General features: G+C 41.7%; 1 protein-coding gene and 1 pseudogene across 2 annotated transcripts in view; both read left to right on the forward strand.

Moving 5' to 3' along the window:
• Window positions 1-18,920, forward strand: part of BPIFC (BPI fold containing family C) — a 62,800-nt gene that overhangs the window by 40,419 nt on the left and 3,461 nt on the right. For both annotated transcript variants that reach the window (XM_026010942.2, XM_026010943.2), the window contains exons 9-14: window positions 801-892; window positions 2,314-2,490; window positions 3,652-3,705; window positions 4,685-4,855; window positions 5,492-5,559; window positions 16,763-16,805. In XM_026010942.2, the coding sequence (XP_025866727.2) occupies window positions 801-892; window positions 2,314-2,490; window positions 3,652-3,705; window positions 4,685-4,855; window positions 5,492-5,559; window positions 16,763-16,805 (605 nt within the window). The remainder of the gene's footprint in view (window positions 1-800; window positions 893-2,313; window positions 2,491-3,651; window positions 3,706-4,684; window positions 4,856-5,491; window positions 5,560-16,762; window positions 16,806-18,920) is intronic.
• On the forward strand, window positions 6,276-9,695 carry LOC112929019 (proline-rich nuclear receptor coactivator 1 pseudogene; annotated as a pseudogene).

The following is an 18,920-nucleotide window of genomic DNA, read 5'->3' on the forward strand; positions in this document are numbered from 1 at the left end:
CTGCTGTGCTCTGAAAATGATAATACAAAAAAATGAACTGAATTAATAGACTGTGCATGAGAATTTTCTTGGCCTCTTTAACTTAGGGAATTTTATCCCTGTCTATCTTTCTCAACATTTCTTTTTAAAAATTATTGCTAATGATAACAGTAATACATACTCATTGTAAAACATTAAAGTTCTAACTATATAGAAGGCTATAACATAGAACTTGAAAGTCTCTCATTACACCAACCTAATATGTGGCTTAATATTAACATGTGGCTTTTGTTTGTCTAATTCTCTTTTTTAAAAAGATGGGTATATGTGCATTGTGTTTGTATGTGCCTGCACATAAAAGGCTATACAACAAAATTTTACTGATGTTTCCCTCAGTCTAATGTGATGAAAAAGGGTTTGACTTGGCATGCCTGGGTGGCTCAGTGGTTGAGTGTCTGCCTTCAGCTCAGGCCCTGATCCCAGGGTCCTGGGATCGAGTCCCGTGTTGGGCTCCTAGCAGGGCACTTTCTTCTCCCTCTGCCTATGTCTCTGCCTCTATCTGTGTGTCTCTCATGAATAAATAGATAAAATCTAAAAAAAAAATGCAGATTATGATCTTATAATCTTCCCTTTGACTTTCTTTTTTTGACTTACTTACCCATCCTGGGTTTTGAAAAGCAAGCATGTATTACTTGTGAAATAAAGGTAATTGTTATTTTAAATAACAGAGAATTAAAATTATATTGCTCTGGATAGATAATAATCAGATGCTATACTATGTCTTTAATAAATATAAATTTTTATTTTTATTTGTTTTTTAGTTTTAACCAAGATTGACAACTATACTCTGCTGGATTATTCCCTCATCAGTTCTCCGGAAATTACTGAGAATTATATCGAGCTGAATTTGAAGGTAACTATATCATCACCAGAATCCGCATCCTGTAAAGAAGATGTGGTCTATGTATACAATGGAATATTACTCAGCCATTAGAAACGACAAATACCCACCATTTGCTTCAACGTGGATGGAACTGGAGGGTATTATGCTGAGTTAAATAAGTCAATTGGAGAAGGACAAACATTATATGGTCTCATTCATTTGGGGAATGTAAAAAATAGTGAAAGGGAATAAAGGGGAAAGGAGAAAAAATGAGTGGGAAATATCAGAAAGGGAGACAGAACATGAAAGACTCCTAACTCTGGGAAACGAACTAGGGGTGGTGGAGGCGGGAGGTGAGCAGGGGGTGGGGGTGACTGGGTGACGGGCACTGAGGTGGGCACTTGAGAGAATGAGCACTGGGTGCTATTCTATATGTTGGCAAATTGAACACCAATAAAAAATAAATTTATAAAAAAAATTCACATCCTGGCTCTCAACAGCCAGTATTCGAAAAACAAATATTATATGCAGAAGGAACTATCACTACATACCCTCCAAATAATTTAATGTCCTTTCAAGCAATTTCCTCATGCATATGCTCTTTCAAAGACCCTTCAACATTTTATTGATTGGTAATGATGGTTTAGATTTGCCCAACATATGACTGCTTTCTCCAAGCAAAGTATCATGGTGACTCTGTCTCTGGGGATAGGTCTGTGGCTAAGAGGCAGCAGGTAGAGTGGTTCTGCATGTATTAGAACTTAACACATCAGTAGATTATACGTATCAATACCCCTGTTCCTGTCAGGTTAGCCAATTTAACAGAGGGCTCTTGACCTCATTCAGAGCCATTCACATGCGAAGATGGTGTTTGCTGATTCTGGAAGAGAGATTAATTTTCTTTATGCTTAGTTTTGCCCCAAAGTTAATATCAGTGTTTTTTTTAAGTGCATATTGACTTATACTTCAATCACTTAGAGTCACTGAACTCAGCTAAATGTTACTCGAGACACCATTTTAGAATAACACCCTATAGCCACTGAAGGCAGCATCAGGAATGCCACAGAAATGCTTTAGCCCATTGAGAGTCCTGGGTCCTTCTGAGTCTCTGATACACCAGATGCTCAGCAGTCATAGAGTTTGAACGTCAAGGGTTTAGCATCTTTACATAGCACCTCAAGAACTAGGTAGATCTGTGCATCCAGTTAAAATGCACCTGCTTTCTGAGAGAAGGTTACACCCCAGCATGGACAGACATGTCCATATATACTCAAGAAGTCATCAGAGCTGTGAAACCACAGTCATTGGTCAAGGACAGGCCCTGTGGTCTTTTAATCCCTACTGAGTTTCTGGTATTTTCCTGATTCTGACATAAGCAGATCCACCTTCGTTAGTGCGCTATACCCAAGTCTTGAACTGATACACTGATCTTTCTCTCTGTTTTCCCACAGGGTGTATTCTACCCACTGGACAACCTCACTGACCCCCCCTTCTTGCCAGTTCCTTTTGTGCTGCCAGAACGCAGTGACTCTATGCTCTATGTTGGAATCTCCGAGTTTTTCTTTAAATCTGCATCCTTTGCTTACTTTATAGCTGGGGCCTTCAACGTCACTTTCTCCATGAAAGAGGTGAGGAGAGTTAATGGATGGAACAATCAACACTAGCATTTAGTCTTATTATAAGTAGCCCATTATGGGAATTTTATGTCATAGTTTCTATTTCCTGGCCTTTTTAAGTCTAAAAACTTAGACTATCAACCCTAGCAGGCCATGAATGAAGTAATTGTGAACTGAATACTGTTATTAGCTGGGGAGTTGTTGGGTCTCCAGATCTGCTAATTTCAGTTGTGTATGATACCAGGTCACTGTTCTAGACTGATGTTAAATAATGCCAAGACTCCCCTCCACCACTCATGGCCTGTAACTTTGGGCATCTTCAATTTATTTAATTTCTCTGGGCCAGAGCATCATCATTTTAAAAATGGGAATAATAATTCCATACTCACAAGGTTGACATGGACTTTAGAGAGGTTTAAATATATGTAAAGCATTCAGAGCAATGCCTAGCACAGCATAAGTGTTCTTTAAGTGTTGCTTATTATCGTTGTTAGTATTATTATTATGCCTTGTGTTATGCCAGTACAAACTTTTCCTATTGGTAATTTCAACTGACTTATCTACAATGACTGGTATTAGGACACATACTCATGAATTCTCTTTGCCATGCCCCTCCCTTGTATGATGAGAACACTCTCTCCGGGCAGTCAACCAATGACTTTTATTAAGTATCCCTTACTAATCTTCTCATTCCATGGGTCTTAATTATACAAATGGTTATAAAATTTGAATTCAAAATTCTAGGTGTGGTAGCACTGGCTGCCATAGACTACTGAGAATTAGAAAGCTCTAGCTTCAGATTTGGAAACCATCCATCCATGAAGATAAATTACTTAAGCATCCTTTGTCAGTAATCTTTGAAAAGATGGGCAATAATACAAGACTTATTGTTAACCACTGTCGGATATTTACACCTGGATCATACATATATAACATAAACAGTGTTGCCAAGGTTAAAAGGCACTTTCTGTGTGACCTTGGGCAAGCTACTTTACTTCTCTGGACCTCAGATTTCCTAAGGCTGGGCTATAAAACGATAGGCCACCTTTAAACACTAATTGATTGTTGGTGTAACAACTTCATGACTCATAAAAATATAAGGAAAGTTAAATTTTCCCTAAAAAGAGAACCAGGTAAAAATCTTAGAGTAACATGATGGTCTTGATTTTCCAGATTTCCAACCATTTGGTTCAAAACTCTCAAGGTCTTGGCAACATGCTCTCCCGGGTAAGTAAGTACTGAGAGTTTGGCTCCTTGGTGTAGTGTATTTGGATTCATTGCAGTTACTTCTGGAGGATTTATGGGTTCTTTCTCTTGCTTTTTGGTCCAATCTGAGTCCATCTTTCCATTCTGAAGATATTTTTTTCTTTTTTTAAAGATTTATTTATTTGAAAGAGAGCAAGTGAGTAGAGGGTAGGGGCAGAGGGAGAGGCAGAGAGAGTCTTACGCACACTCTACGCGGAGCATGAGCCTGAAAAAGGGCTTGATGTCACAACCTGAGCTAAAACCAAGAGTCAGATACCCAACTGACTGTGCCACCCAGGCACCCAAGACTTTTCTTTTCTTTTAATAAAATAGCCACAAATATTTACTAAACAAGTTACTATTAAAGGCATTATAAGTTTACAAAATAAATCAACTGTCCCTTCCATAAGGTTTACATTTGAAATAATCAGTTTGAATGGGAAATGGGGGAATAGTGCCCATGTTTGGGCACTAATTAATATTTTCAATGTAGAAAATATTAATATCATGCCTTCACAGCACCTGGGTACTGAACACAGTGTACTGAAAGCTCAGGTTTGGTCTTGAGAACAGAGAGATGCTCTGAGCATCCTGGTTTTAGAGCAAGGATCTTGAGTCAGACAGACCTGGTTGTGAATCCCAGTTCTTCAATTTATTCATTCGGAAGTTAAGGAAATTATTTAACAAAAACCCCCTGTCTTCAGCTGTGAAACAGGGATTCTGACAGCATCCACCCAGAGGGATTTTGTGAAGATTAAACCAAATAATTTGTATATATTCAGTGAATGTCAGATGTTGTTATTATTTTTTGTGTGTGTTGGTGGTGGTGTCATGATTATTAAAGAGTTTTGTTTGTATTCTAACTGCATCATGTCAGATTTAATCATCCAGGCACCCAAAATTTGTGATTTCCCCTTATCAACTCAACTCCCTGGTCACTTCTTTCCCTGAACATTGGCAGATTGCAGAAATCTACATCTTGTCCCAGCCCTTCATGGTACGGGTCATGGCAACGGAGCCTCCCGTGATCAGTTTGCTACCTGGTAACTTCACCCTGGACATCCCTGCCTCCATCGTGATCCTCACCCAGCCTGAGAACTCAACTGCTGAAGCCATTGTGTCCATGGATTTTGTAAGCCTGCAAGAGGGGCAGGAGGGCAGACTGTGGACACCAGTCCTGTTCCTACAGTGGGGCCACTGACCAACAGTGCTCTGTTCAGTATCTGGGGGCGTGAGGTCTGATTCATCAATTAGGGGTGAGGACAGAGGTGAGACTGGGCTGGGAGCAGTATGGGAGGCCAGTGCTCACACCCCCTCCAGGGTAAAATAGCTCTTCCCTTCCTCTGCTTCCTGTGTGCCCTTCCTGCCACTGCAGTTACATTGATAACTGACTCTTTTTTTCCCAAAATAAGTCAATCAGGATGGAATTCAAGGTTATTTGAGCAGATGAAGGCCAAATGCAACCCAACAGAAAGGGACTAATATGAGTCTAAGCAAATGTCACACACACATGTACATGTGCACACACAAACACATACACAGTACATGGAGAAAGGCCTTAGGAAAAAAATAGAAAAATAATTTAAGGGAGATCCTTAAAAAGTCATTATAGTTAGGTTTCCTATCTGCAAGAGTACATTTTCAAGCTATTTCTTTCCAGTATCTCTTAGTAATGAGAGGGAAAGTGGAGCCACTACAAGAAATGATATTTGTGGCCAAAATAGACAGAGTCAATCCTCTTAGTAACGAATGCTTTTGTTGTCTGCAGGTTGCTAGTACTAGTGTTGGCCTGGTTATCTTGGGACAAAGACTGGTCTGCTCATTGTCTCTGAACAGGTAAGTTTAGTTGATTCGACTGTTGAAAACCTTAGTTATAAGTGATTCAGCAGCCCATAGACACAAAGTGAACATAAACAGAACAGGGGAAGTTACCACTAGACAGAACATGAATCACTTAGACACTCCTCTTGTCGTGATCCAGATGATTTTAAAGTATGGGCTTCACTAAAAACTGTGGTGTGGAGACTTTTTTTCTTCCCATTAGATAATGTTCAGATAAAACGAGTGGCCAAATAAGTGTAAATATAGTTCCATAATATAACCTCACATTCTAATGGTACCATAATATAAATAAAAGATCCTCATCAGGGCAGCCCCTGTGGCCCAGTGGTTTAGCGCCGCCTTCAGCCCGATGCGTGATCCTAGTGACCTGGGATCAAGTCCCACGTCAGGCTCCCTGCGTGGAGCCTGCTTCTCCCTCTGCCTATGTTCTGCCTCTCTCTCTCTCTCTCTCTCTCTCTCTCTCTGTATCTCTCATGAATAAATAAATAAAATCTTAAAAAATAAAAGATCCTCATCAACAACTTCAGGTAGCATGCTATTGAGGAAAGAGCATGAAACTTTGAGGTTGAGGAACAAAATGTCAAATCCCTAGCCACTGGTTCTAGAACCTCTTTGTGGCTCAGTCTCCTTGTCTGTAAAATACTGAAGTTGGACTGAGGTCATCTCTGAGGTACCTTCAGGCTCTGATCCTCTGACCCCATTACTAGAACATGGAGTTTAACAAAACCATGTGCCGTGGCCTAGCTGGGTTTCAAATGAACTCCATGCGCTATGAAAGGGATCAGAGAGGTCATGTCCACAGACAGTTGGAAAGTAATTGCCATTGAGAAGAACTGTCTGCAAAGCCCATTTTCCTTGGCCCTGTGAAGGCAACAGTTGAAGCTATGAATCAAACTATCTGGGGGGGAGGAGGAATGATAATCAGAATGACCAAATGGTCCAGACGAAACCCACAGAAGGGAAAAGAAATTCTATAAAAAGGCCAGAGAAAGCAGAGTCTGGAAAAAAAACAGGAAATCAACAGAGAGGAAAAGTAAGTCAATCACCATAAGTCAGCTGGATGATTATGAAGCTGTTATTGCAGAAACATGGAAGGTACTTTCAATAAAATGATATTAAATAGGACAAAGAGAATACAAAATTGCGTGAACACAGCAGTCAGGTATGTAAAATAGCTTTCCATCTGGATGAGAAACTGAATCACAAATGAAGAGCTGTGTTAGGATATGGGATTGAGCAAGGGTTTTCTCCTTAAAATTTTCTTTGTAACTATATTATTTTCCCAGTAAAAGGAACAACAACAAAAAAGGCAGTATGGTTTCCCAGAGAGAAAAGATTTCAAGAAGGCTTTATTACATTTTACCCAACTCTGCAACACAGGGCTGATTTCTCCGTTAGTCTCAGCAGGCGCAGAGCCTAGAGCCCATGGATACTTTAGGGACCCCATGAAAGTATTTTAATATATTTTAAAATAAGAATTAAAAAATGAACAGAATCCTGGCTGGATTATACTTATATTTATAACAACATAGCCTTCCAATATAATTTTAATATCTCTTTATGGAGGAAGGCGTCCCAGAGGCAAAAGTACCTAAGGCCCCTGAAGTCATAACATGTCGCTATCTCCACAAGGTCAAGGCTGATGAAACTCTGAATCTTGATAGGTCATCTTGGGGATGGCAGTTTTAATAGTGAGAGGATGGAAGCCAGAGCACAGGAGAGGAGGAGGGAAGGGCTGGTGGATGAGGGAGAGGCAGCATCTGAGAGGCCAGAGTCCTCCATCTGCAGCCTGTGGACAGGGCTGATAGGAAAGGGGGACTAGAGATCCCTGGGTGGCGCAGCGGTTTGGTGCCTGCCTTTGGCCCAGGGCACGATCCTGGAGACCCAGGATCGAATCCCACGTCGGGCTCCCGGTGCATGGAGCCTGCTTCCCCCCACCCTGCCTGTGTCTCTGCCTCTCTCTCTCTGTGTGACTATCAAAAATAAAATAAAAATAAAAAAAAAAATAACAAAAAAAAAAAAAGGAAAGGGGGACTAGAAATCTGGAGGGATGGGGGACGAAGGGGACAGGGCCACTGATTGAGGCAGCAAGCTCTTGAGAAGGGAGAAACCATGTGTGCCCTTGAGCAGGGGTCTGCTTTACTGGCAGGATGGAAGTAAGGATTTCATAAGTATGGGGCTTCAGGCTTGTGGCCAGTAAAAGAAACCTTAAGGAACAAAGAAAGAAACCAGATTCACTTCTCTGCTTAAATCAGTCAGACTCTCCTCTCCAGCGTTCGTCTTGGTTAGAGACTGCATGTTCGGAGGCCTTTAGGTTTACTTATAGGAGTAACTACAAAAAAGGATTGCAACCTGCTCAATGCATGTCCCCCAAAGAAATGTGTGGATCCATTCTCTGGCTTCCTCTGGCCCATAAACATGCTTTGACCTGGCCAACACAGGCTGAGATTAAGACTCCTGCCTTCCTGGAGTGTCCTCCGCATTGCCCTGTGGTCTCCCTTAGATTCTCCAGCCGGGGAGGCTTCCTGAGACCTTAGAGGGGTCTGAGCAGGACTGGCTACCTAACTTGCAAGGCCCACTGCAAAATGAAAATGTGGAGCCCCTTGTTCAAAACCTTATGGAGGATTTCAAGATGGAGACAGCAGGGCATTAAACCAAGCATGGGCCCTTCTGAGTGAGGCCGTGTCCCACTGCACAGGTCACCTGCATTGAATTGGGGGGTGGCTTTTGCAGGGGGTTCTAAAGCAGACCTCGGCACTAAGAGGACAAGGAGGATAGACCAGGCATCACTCAGTCCCAAAGCAGCCCATGAAAGACTGCTAAAGAGCAGAGGCTGTCGCTTCCATCAGTACCAGCAGCACCTGCCAAGCCTTGAGGGCGGGCGGGGCCCCACGATGGCCCCCCCCCCCCCCCCCCCCCCGAGCAGAGGCAGGAAGTCCCCGACCAGGCCTCCAGTTTGGCCCCGGGTCCTGCGGCCGCAGCCCAAACTGAGGAAGCCAGCCCATTCCCTGGCCAGCTGCCGCCCCCGGCGCCCGGCCAGCCCTTGTTCAGAAGAGAGGTTTCAAAATCAAAGATGGGAAAATCGGAGAAAATTGCCATTCCCCACGGCCAGCTTGTTCATGGTATACACTTGTGTGAACAACCAAAGATAAACAGACAGAAAAGCAAATATAACTTACCACTAACCAAGATCACCTCTGCAAAAAGAAATGAAAATAACTTTTGGCAGGATTCTGTTTCATCCGCTTTAATTCAGAAGCAGGAAAAAAAGCCTTTTAAAAACACTGAGAATATTAAAAATATGCATTTGAAGAAATCAGCATTTCTAACTGAAGTGAACCAAAAGGAAAATTATGCTGGGGCAAAGTTTAGTGATCCACCTTCTCCTAGTGTTCTTCCAAAGCCTCCTAGTCACTGGATGGGAAGCACTATTGAAAATTCCAACCAAAATAGGGAGTTGATGGCAGTACACTTAAAAACTCTCCTAAAAGTTCAAACTTAGATTTCAGATTGCAATGTCTGTCAGTTTTCAAAATCTCTGGACTCTTGAAAAGAAAATTGGTACAGAAATGAAAATTTGCCTTGTAACTTACAAGTGCAAAAGATGAGTTGAAAAAATTACAACCAACAACTTGTATTATATTTTATATTTTGTAAATACTGTATACCATGTATTATGTGTATATTGTTCATACTTGAGAGGTACATTATAGTTTTGTTATGAAAGTATGTATTTTGCCCTGCCAAACAGTAGGTGTTTTGTATATATACAATGGAGAAATTTTAAGTGTGCTAAGGCACATGGAAGACCGATTTATTTGCACAAGGTACTGAGATTTTTTTTAAAGAAACAGTTATCTCAAGGTGAAGATCTAAATGTGAACAGTTTACTAATGCATTACTGAAGTTTAAATCTGTGGTACAATCATTGTAAATATGGGGTTTGTCTATGTTTCTCTAAATTGATTTCTGCGTTCTAATCTGTAATTACTGGAAAACTATTCCCATTTTTACCAAACTTAATTTCTGGTTTTTGGTTTATCCATTTAAATTTAAGATATCTCTAATTTTAATGCCAACAAAATTGGTTGTACTCAAATTTTTAAATAATAATATAATTTGGCCCCCCCTTTTATACTAAAAAAAAAAAAAAGCAGAGGCTGTGCTGAAGGAGTGTGTTCACCTGTGGCCCCAGGAGGGGCAGCCCCGCCTCCTGCAACTGCCCTGGCCAGTGCCTCCATTCCCGGTCCCAGAGGTGCTGCTTTTCCAGACAGATGGCCTGATTCGGTCTTGGGTGAGGTCAGAGAGACACAGCACCAAGAGGTGTAAAGGGGGGTGGGGATCAGTGAGGCATCCCTGAGAAGACCAAATTAGGCTCCCAGAATACTAACCCCCCAAACACCTTTCTAAACATCCCCTGCCTGAATGTGTCTCTTTAGCTGCTCCAGGCTGGCTACATAGGCAGCAGATACACAAATCAAGGCCAATCCAGTGTGGTGAGTTTAAAGAGGCAGTGAGAAAAAAAAAAAAAAAAAAGAGGCAGTGAGATCATAGGCTTTAGAGTCAGACTAGCTGGTTCAGATCCCCGCCCTGCTGTTAATTAGCCGTGGGGTCTCAGGTAGGTTACTTAACCTCTCTGGGCCTCCATTTCCTTCTCTCTAAAATGAGGATATAATACAATCCACTTCAGGGGGTTATTGTCAGGAATGCATGAGTTAATACATGTAAAGTGCTTGTTAAGTGTTCAAGGTTGGCTATGACTATTATTTAAAATTAGGAGCTGGCCTCAGCCAGGGGAAGATCGTTTCAAGAGTTCTCCTGTTCAGGAAACCCCTCATTCCCCTGTTTTCCACCCAGTGATGGCTATTATAGAAATTGCCTTTTGTTCTACTATTTATGACTACTTTATTATTGAGCCTTTACTGTCTACTGGTCCTGTGCCAAGAACTTCACATTTATTACTTTATTTAAACCTCACAACCCAGTATCTCCAGGACCTGGCATGGTCTTCAATCAATGTCTGTAGATTTAATGAACAGACCTGGAGATAGCTTATTATCCCTGTTTTACAGTTTATAGAGGTCAAAATCACTTGCTCATGTCACAGAGCTATTGAATGGCAGAACCAGAACTTGACCCTGGATGAGTGGTTTTCACAGCCATGAATGTTCACTTACGACATTACACTGTCTTTGATGTGGTGCCTAGCAAAAACTTAGAAGATTTAGACAGTAAATATCCCTCCTTGCCCAGAAGAGGAAACCCATGAGTGTGAACTCACAAAATTGAAGCAGAAAGCCTGTCCTTTCTCAATGTGAAGATTTGATAGAAGATGAGAATCCAAAGGCAGTGGGTGACCTGCAGTGGAAGAAAAAGCACATAGCTTTCCACACAGCTGCATTGAGAAATAGAGTGAAGGGAGAAATAAAGAAAGTAGAAGCAGAGAGCACAAGTAATCATCATGACCTCTATGAGTATGACTACAGCACAGCCCTGTAGTCAGGCATATCTAATTTGGAATTCCATCTCTGTCGTTTGCTAGCTGTGTGACCCTGGGCAAGTCAATCAATTTCCCTAAATATCAGTTTCCTCATCAGCAAAACAGAGCACCTATCCACAGAGCTGTTGTATGGGTAGACAAGGTAATATCTGAAAAGTGCAGTGTTCCCCCACATAACCAGTGCTCAAGAAATATTTGTTACTACTAACAGTAGAGTTTTATTCTCTTTTCCCCTTCTGGAATCAAATTTTGACCAAATAAGAGGGAGAAATTGGTCCCAAGAGACAGGATAAGTCAGGACAGCCTTAAAAAGGCCTTAGAGTTAGCCCTCAGTGTCATAAACCAATTTGTACTGGTCTATTTACAACTGAGACTTTTGTTCCAAACACAGTTCTATTGGGAGATAACCCCAGTGCAGGTTGATTCACATAGAAGACATTTCTGAGACCAAATTAAACAACACTTACCCTTTTTTTGGTCGCCATATAGATGACTAAATTCTAACCCTTTTTCTTAATTGCATGCAAAGATCAAGTCAATCAAATATACAGTATTGTTGGGCCATTTAGAACTTTGGAACAATTTTGACATTGCTACAAGTGAAGCATTGGACACTCCTAAACTGCGCCCCCACCAGTAACATCAGCACACACACACACACACACACACACACACTACAACCCCTCCCAGGTCAGAGAATGCAAAGATAGCTGGCTACAAGCAGATAGAATCACCACCCGATTCTCATAGCTTGGGCAGATAAACATTTCCCAATGTAAGCCATCCGAAAAGATACCCAGAAAGGAAAAAATTCTGGGAAGAATGGATTCAATTTTTGTCAGAACCATGTTTTAGACAAGTCATCAGAATGCAGGCTTAGCACCTGGGCTAACCGCCATCTCCACCTTCCCTCTGAGCTACTATGAAAGCCAAGGCAGAGTAATGCCACTGTGGGAGGCCGCCATCAGAGGAGGAAACTCCAAATGACTCCTTTGCCTTCTCCCAAATTTATTAGGGGAATTTCCAGAATATAGGAAGCAATGAAGATAAAACACTGAGGAACTCTTCCTCATCAAGAGGGTCCTTTAATACCAGGGTGGGTTGAACACATTCCTCACATTAAAACCTTTCGTTGTTGGGAGCATCTGGGTGGCACAGTCAATTAGGCATCTGACTCTCCTGGTTTTGGCTCTGGTCGTGATCTCATGGTTGTGAGATTGAGCCCCACATCAAGCTCCATGCTCAGTGCGGAATCTACTTGGGATTCTCTCTCCCTCTGCCCCTCCCGCTCATTCTCTCTCTCCCTCCCTCTCCCTCTCTAAGATAGATAAATCTTTAAAAAAAAAAAAAAAAAAAAAGCTTCATCGTGGATTAAATCCACAGCCTGGGCTTGTCAGGCTCTCCTACTGCCTTCCAAGCAAGCCAGTCTTACCTCTCATAACTCCCTAAAATGAACATTCTGCTTTAGGCTGGCTCTGAGAGTGACCCCAATTCTCATAAACACTTCCCCACACATCCTTTATCTGCTCACTTATCTATAATTCATTAGTGACAATTTATTGAGCACCTATTATGTACTCTATACTGTTCTTAATACAGATAGTAAAGAGAAAGGCAATTGTTTCTACCTTCCAGGTCCATGACCTGGTGAGAGAAGCACTCAGATTAAAAGGCAAAAACTGAGTCCTAAGGGAAATGGTGGAGTGCTTGTACATGGTACAGAGTGCTTCTATCAAAGGGCAGTTTATTCTCCCCCACCCCAAATCTTATACACACACTCACACTCCTACCTCCAACCCACACTGGTTTCTTCACCTTTTTGGACCTTCTTAGAAGGTCATGCAGTAAGTCAGTGTGCTTTGTAAACCCACAAAGGAGCACCAAATACATGCTGCTTTGCATTGTTCCTTAATTGATTCCTATACATACAGCTTCTGTCTGTCCATCATAATTATAATTAAAATTCTTCACATAGCCTAGCGCATTACTGAGCATAGAAGGGTCACCTAGGAAACCTCTTGGTCTGCCTATCTTTTCTCCATACTGCAGCCAGACTGATCTTTACAAAACACAGACATCATCTCCTTTTTTTAGAAACCCTCCCTAGATTCCTTACTCTTAAGATAAATAGAGAGGGAGAGCACCACAGGCAGAGGGAGAAGCAGGCTCCATGCAGGGAGCCTGATATGGGACTCAATCCCAAGTCTCCAGGATCACACCCTGAGCCGAAGGCAGGCGCTAAACCGCTGAGCCACCCAAGGATCCCCATCCCAATTTGCCTTTTTACTCTTGCTCACCCTTCATATGTCAGCTCAAGGAAACATTCCAGCTTGGAAACCTTCCTGCATCTGCCAATTTAGATCAGGTTCCTCTCTTATTTGCCTTACTGAACTTTTTCTTTCCTTCGAAGCATTTATCTCAATCTGTAATTAAACTGTCATCAATGGGCTTACTTGATTAATGTGTGCCTCTCCCCATTAGGCTTTGAGCTACCTGAGAGCAGTGGCTGTTGTTTGGTCTCACTCAGAATCGTTATCTCCAGAACCCGTCACAGGGCTGACATATATTAGGTGTTTGATAAGTATCTTCTGGGCAGATGAATGATTGATTGAATGAATAAATACTAAGTGCCTAAATGTGACATGCTCTGGACTCAACAGAGTTCCAAGTCAGAGGGCAAATAGACAATTATTGTATAATATTGAGTGTGAGAATTGGTTTTCAGTGTCTGCTATGGCCACAGGGTTGGAGGAATGGCATTGTGAGTGCCTGTGCCTTGGTCCACTTGAACTTCATTATGCCATATTTGCAATATGGACCCGGATCATGACCCCACCATCATTTGACATGCTAAACTGTTTGATTTTTGCTCTGGGTTTCAATCAGGGCAGTAAATCTTCTCCAAAACTTTTTAAATAAGCTATACTCACATATGTCTGCAAGGTAGGACTACTTGAGCTCCCTTTCTCCCCAACAACTTTGTGGTTCTGTAATAAAGTTTGTAGCAGTAGGGCATTAAGAAACAGATTGGGGGCTCGGTTTGAGAATGAAAAGACTGAATTCAGTCGCCACCTAGTGGCAGAGTTGCACTTGAGTGTTTTTCAGAACGAGGACAGAGAGTGCTCTTTGCTCCGCCAGAATTTCTAACCTGGCTTGGGTTGCCCATCATAAAAGGGAGTGTGGCCAAGGGGAAGCATCCCCCTCACATTTCTCCAGCAGTGACTTCAAGTGTTTGTTCAGCTGCTCAGCTTACTTCCTTTATTTTTTTTAAAGATTTTATTTATTTATTCATGAGAGACACAGAGAGGCAGAGACACAGGCAGAGGGAGAAGCAGGCTCTCCACAGGAAGGTAGATGCTCAATCACTGAGCCACCTAGGTACCCAGTTTACTTCCTTTAAAGATGCCCTAAAGATTCTGGCCCTCAATTCTGACTCAGTTTGAGCCACAGTGCCACTGATGCCATCTCTGATCTTTGTCAGATTTAACTTTTTGGTTTTTACTCTTGCCTATCGCTTTAAAGCAGTCGCAAAACTCAATTCATATTAACGTGATATTGACTGATAGTAAGCAAACTTAACTCTTCCATTAATATCTGTCTCCTCCTTAAACGTAATAACAGAAAGAGGTAACACCTGAGTTAAATCTTAAACAATTTAAAAAAGTTAACCAGTCAACAAGAAAAGGGAGGAACAATTTCAGAAAGAGGGAGCAGCATAAGCAAAAAACACAGAGGCCAGAAGTATCATGGAATATTCAAGGAAATATTTTACAGTTGTTTTAAGATCTTTATGACCTTATCCACTCTAATTTTGGAGAATCCAGCCCCAAATATATTGCATATATTCAAATGCATTCCACATTAAATATAATGTAAATTTAACCACCAGTGGAGTTGAGTTAAAGTGACGGTCACCATGTTACTTGTTATGGGCATGTGTTAATTTTAATTTTTCAGGATTTTAGTTTTGAAGCCAACACATTTTTTAACCTCTGATATATAGTGCCTGACCTTTTTTTTTTTTTTTTTAAGATTTTTACTTATTCATGAGAGACACAGAGAGAAAAGCAAGTTCCTTGCAGGGAGCCCGATGCAGGGCTTGATCCCAGGACCCTGGGATCATGACCTGAGCTGAAGGCAGACAGTCAACCGCTGAGCCACCCAGGCATCCCTATAGTGCCTGATTAATAAAACAGCATAGGAGTGCTTGGATGGCCCAATCAGTTAAGTGCCGACTCTTGATCTCAGTTCAGGTCTCCATCTCAGGGTTGTGGGTTCAAGCCCTGCTTTGGGCTTCATGCTGGATGTGGAGCCTATTCAAGAAAATAAGACAGGGGCACTTGGGTAGCTCAGTAGTTGAGTGTCTGCCTTTGGCTCAGGGCATGAATCTGGATCTTGGGTCCGGGGATTAAGCCCTACATCAGGCTCCCAGCAAGGAGCCTGCTTCTCCCTCTGCCTGAGTCTCAGCCTCTCTGTGTGTCTCTTATGAATAAATAAATAAAAATATTTTTTAAAAAATAAAATAATAAATAAAACAGCATAGCACTAAGCAGTTCTTGAGTATAAAATTCAAGGTAGAGAATGAAAAGAAGCAAGAGCAGACAGGCAGCTGGGAACCAGAATACAGAAAGGTTTGTGTGCCATATAAGTGACTTGGACTCAAGTCTTTGAATAACTTTGAACAGGAGTGAGTCCTCATCAGACATGCTTGTCATTTAGCTCACTCTGGGAATGATATGGAGGACAGACTGGGGAAGACCAAGATTGGAGATGAGGAGCCATTAGAAGGCAAATAAAGAAGTAAGACTCTTCACCTGGCAAAAGTGAGCCACGGAAAGCTAAGGGGGAAAGCAAGGTGAGGCAAGATCCTACAGTAGAAGGAAGGTTTGGGATGGGCATCAAGAGATCTGAGTTCTGGGGATCCCTGGGTGGCGCAGCGGTTTGGTGCCTGCCTTTGGCCCAGGGCGCGATCCTGGGGACCCGGGATCGAATCCCACGTCGGGCTCCCGGTGCATGGAGCCTGCTTCTCCCTCTGCCTGTGTCTCTGCATCTCTCTCTCTCTCTCTCTCTCTCTCTCTCTCTCTCTCTGTGACTATCATAAATAAATAAAAATTAAAAAAAAATAAAAATAAGAGATCTGAGTTCTGGTCCTAAATTAATTGGACCTGTTTCCCCATCTGTGAAGTGAAGGGATCCTCCCTGTTGATTACAAGTGCTTCATCTTATTATAACAGTGCATGAAAAATCAGGTGTGTATTCTGGGAGTTCAGACCAAGAAGACCTGTAGACTATTTCTCCCATCCAAGTGCTAACCAAGCCCCACCCTGCTTAGCTTTGGAGACCAGATGAGACTGGGTACACTCAGAGTGATATGTCTGGAGGCTGAAAACTGTTTCTGAAGGTTCTTCTGCAATCAGGTTGCCAACAGTAAGTCCCATATAGCAAATGCAGTTGGGGAACCCATCCTGGTTAGGAATCCAAGCCTGCTAGGAAGCTCCACTTCTTAAGCAGCAAATGTCAAGGTAAAGTCATAGTGGAAATCTATATCCTTACCAGTCTGTGTGGTTTTTTAAAATAGTGGCTTATGGACCTTTAAAAAAAATCCCCTTTCCCTTTTGTTCCTTTCTATTGAGATGGTTGTTTTTAAATCTTCCACCCTTTAAACTTTTCCTGTTGATGTTTGTTGTTTTATTTCAGATTCCGCCTCTCTTTGCCAGAGTCCAGTCGCAGCAATATTGAGGTAGGAATCAGAGCTCAGAGTTCCCTGTCAAGGGAAAAATGATAATTTTCCTCTATAGTAGCTGGATGACTATTTCCTAAGCCTCTAAATACTTGGTTTCTCCATGAGTGTAGGTTTTAACTTTAAAATTCTTTGTGTAACTTCTTGTCCACCAACTCCATTAACTTTTAAGCAGGACAGCAACTCTCCAATTCACTCTTCTCTATTCAAAAAGACTTTTAAAAGAATTTTTGAAAAACTAAGACCTATGTAATATTGAGGGGAAAACAGGCATTTTCAGGGAGATTTCACTTTTTGGAAAAGTAATCTTCAAGAGTTAAATATAAGATCTGGACTCCCAAAGGATAAGGCTATCTGTAAATTATTAAGGCCATCATTAAGATTGCTCGTTGAAGCCTTAATAAGCCATCTCCTAAAATCGCATCAATCCTGGTTGTGCAGATACCTTTCTGGGGGCCCCAGCCTAGTGACCTCCTGATTGGAATAGCATATCCCAACAACGACTTGGAAACAAACCCCTCCCCACAAACTACAGGAAGATCAGCCAAATCACTTATTGGTGTCCCTACCCTTCTGGCACTTATATTCCAGAGCAGTGGCTCTCACCTAGGGCCAGTTTTGCCCCCAGGAACATTTGGCAGTGTCTGAAAACATTTTTGGTTGTCACAGTCTGAGAGGTGTTATAGGCATCTAGTGGATAGAGACCAAGGATGCTGCTTACCATCCCACAGTGCACAAGACAACACCACAGCAAAGAAGGATCCATCCCAAAAGGTCAATAGTGCTGCTGTTGGGCACTCCTATTCTGGTGTGTGTGTGTGTGTGCGTGTGTGTGCACATGTATGTGTGGATATGTGTGAGATAGGTGAAGGGTGGAAGACAACAAGCAAATATATATTATATGCTGAAAAATATTACAGAGAAAGATAAATCCAACCAAGAGAATGGCCAGTGTAAGTAGCTGGGGATTACAGCCTTGGGGTTGTTGAGATGATTAGCTGGAATTATGTGTGAAATTCATTTAGCACATTGAATACATGGTAGGTATTAAATAAATGATGGCCATTATTTTTATAAAAGTTAATTTCAGTTATTGCCACCTCTATGTCAAGGGACAGCATAGCATAATGGTAACATACACGAACTCTGAGGTCAAACTGCAAGAGTGAACTCCCACCTACTGGCTGTATGGCCTTGGTCAGGTCACCTGATCTCTCACAGGCAGTACTGGGACATGGTAAGTACCGAATTTATTACTGTGTTCAACAGAGGCAGCTATTAAGAGAGAAATAGATTTGAGGAAAAGAGTGAGGAAACCCAAGAATTTATCCAGAAGACCAAACAAGATGTTTGTTTCTTTAATTTTAAAGAAGATGGGAAGATTAGGAACAGGGCATTAGTGTCAATAAGCTGGAAAATAAGTTACATCTTTCATGCCAGATATTGACATTTAGTTAGCACCTCCAGGCATAGCCATTTGATGGATGACAGACTATAATCAATGAGACTGACTAGCTGACTTTCTCATAAATAATATTTATGAGAAATAATATTTCCTGAGCCTAGAGGGGCGAAATAAGTCCAAATCTTCCAGGAAGACCCAAAGAAACTGCTTAGTATCAACAACAGGGAGCGCTAATAATGACATTTCTGGAAGAAAAAAAATGACAGTGGTATATACTGGGCATTTAACATAATATTAACTTAAAAAAACATCATATTAACTTGTTTAATCCTGAGACCAACTCTATGACATTAGTGCTGTTATTTTCATTTTACAGTAGAGGAAACTGAGGCACACAGAGGTTAAAGAGCTTTCCCAACATTACAGAAGTGGTAAAAACAAGAGCTAAACCTAGGAAGTCAGCTTCAGAGTCCTCCTAGCTAAGCTGCAAAGCTTTGCTAAGCATGTAGGATGTTCAAAATATATTCACTGAGTGAACTGATATTCATCATAGTCCATTTTTTTAATATTTTATTTATGAGAGAGACAGCTCACTCATGCACGTGCATATAGAGGGGAGGAGCAAGGAGGGGGACGGAGAGGGAGAGAGTCTCCAGCAGACTCTGCACTGAGCAAGGCGCCTGACCCTGCCAATCCTATGACCCTGAGAC

The sequence above is a fragment of the Vulpes vulpes genome, chromosome 16, assembly GCF_048418805.1.
Source record: "Vulpes vulpes isolate BD-2025 chromosome 16, VulVul3, whole genome shotgun sequence".
In the NCBI taxonomy this organism is placed as follows: Eukaryota; Metazoa; Chordata; class Mammalia; order Carnivora; family Canidae; genus Vulpes; species Vulpes vulpes.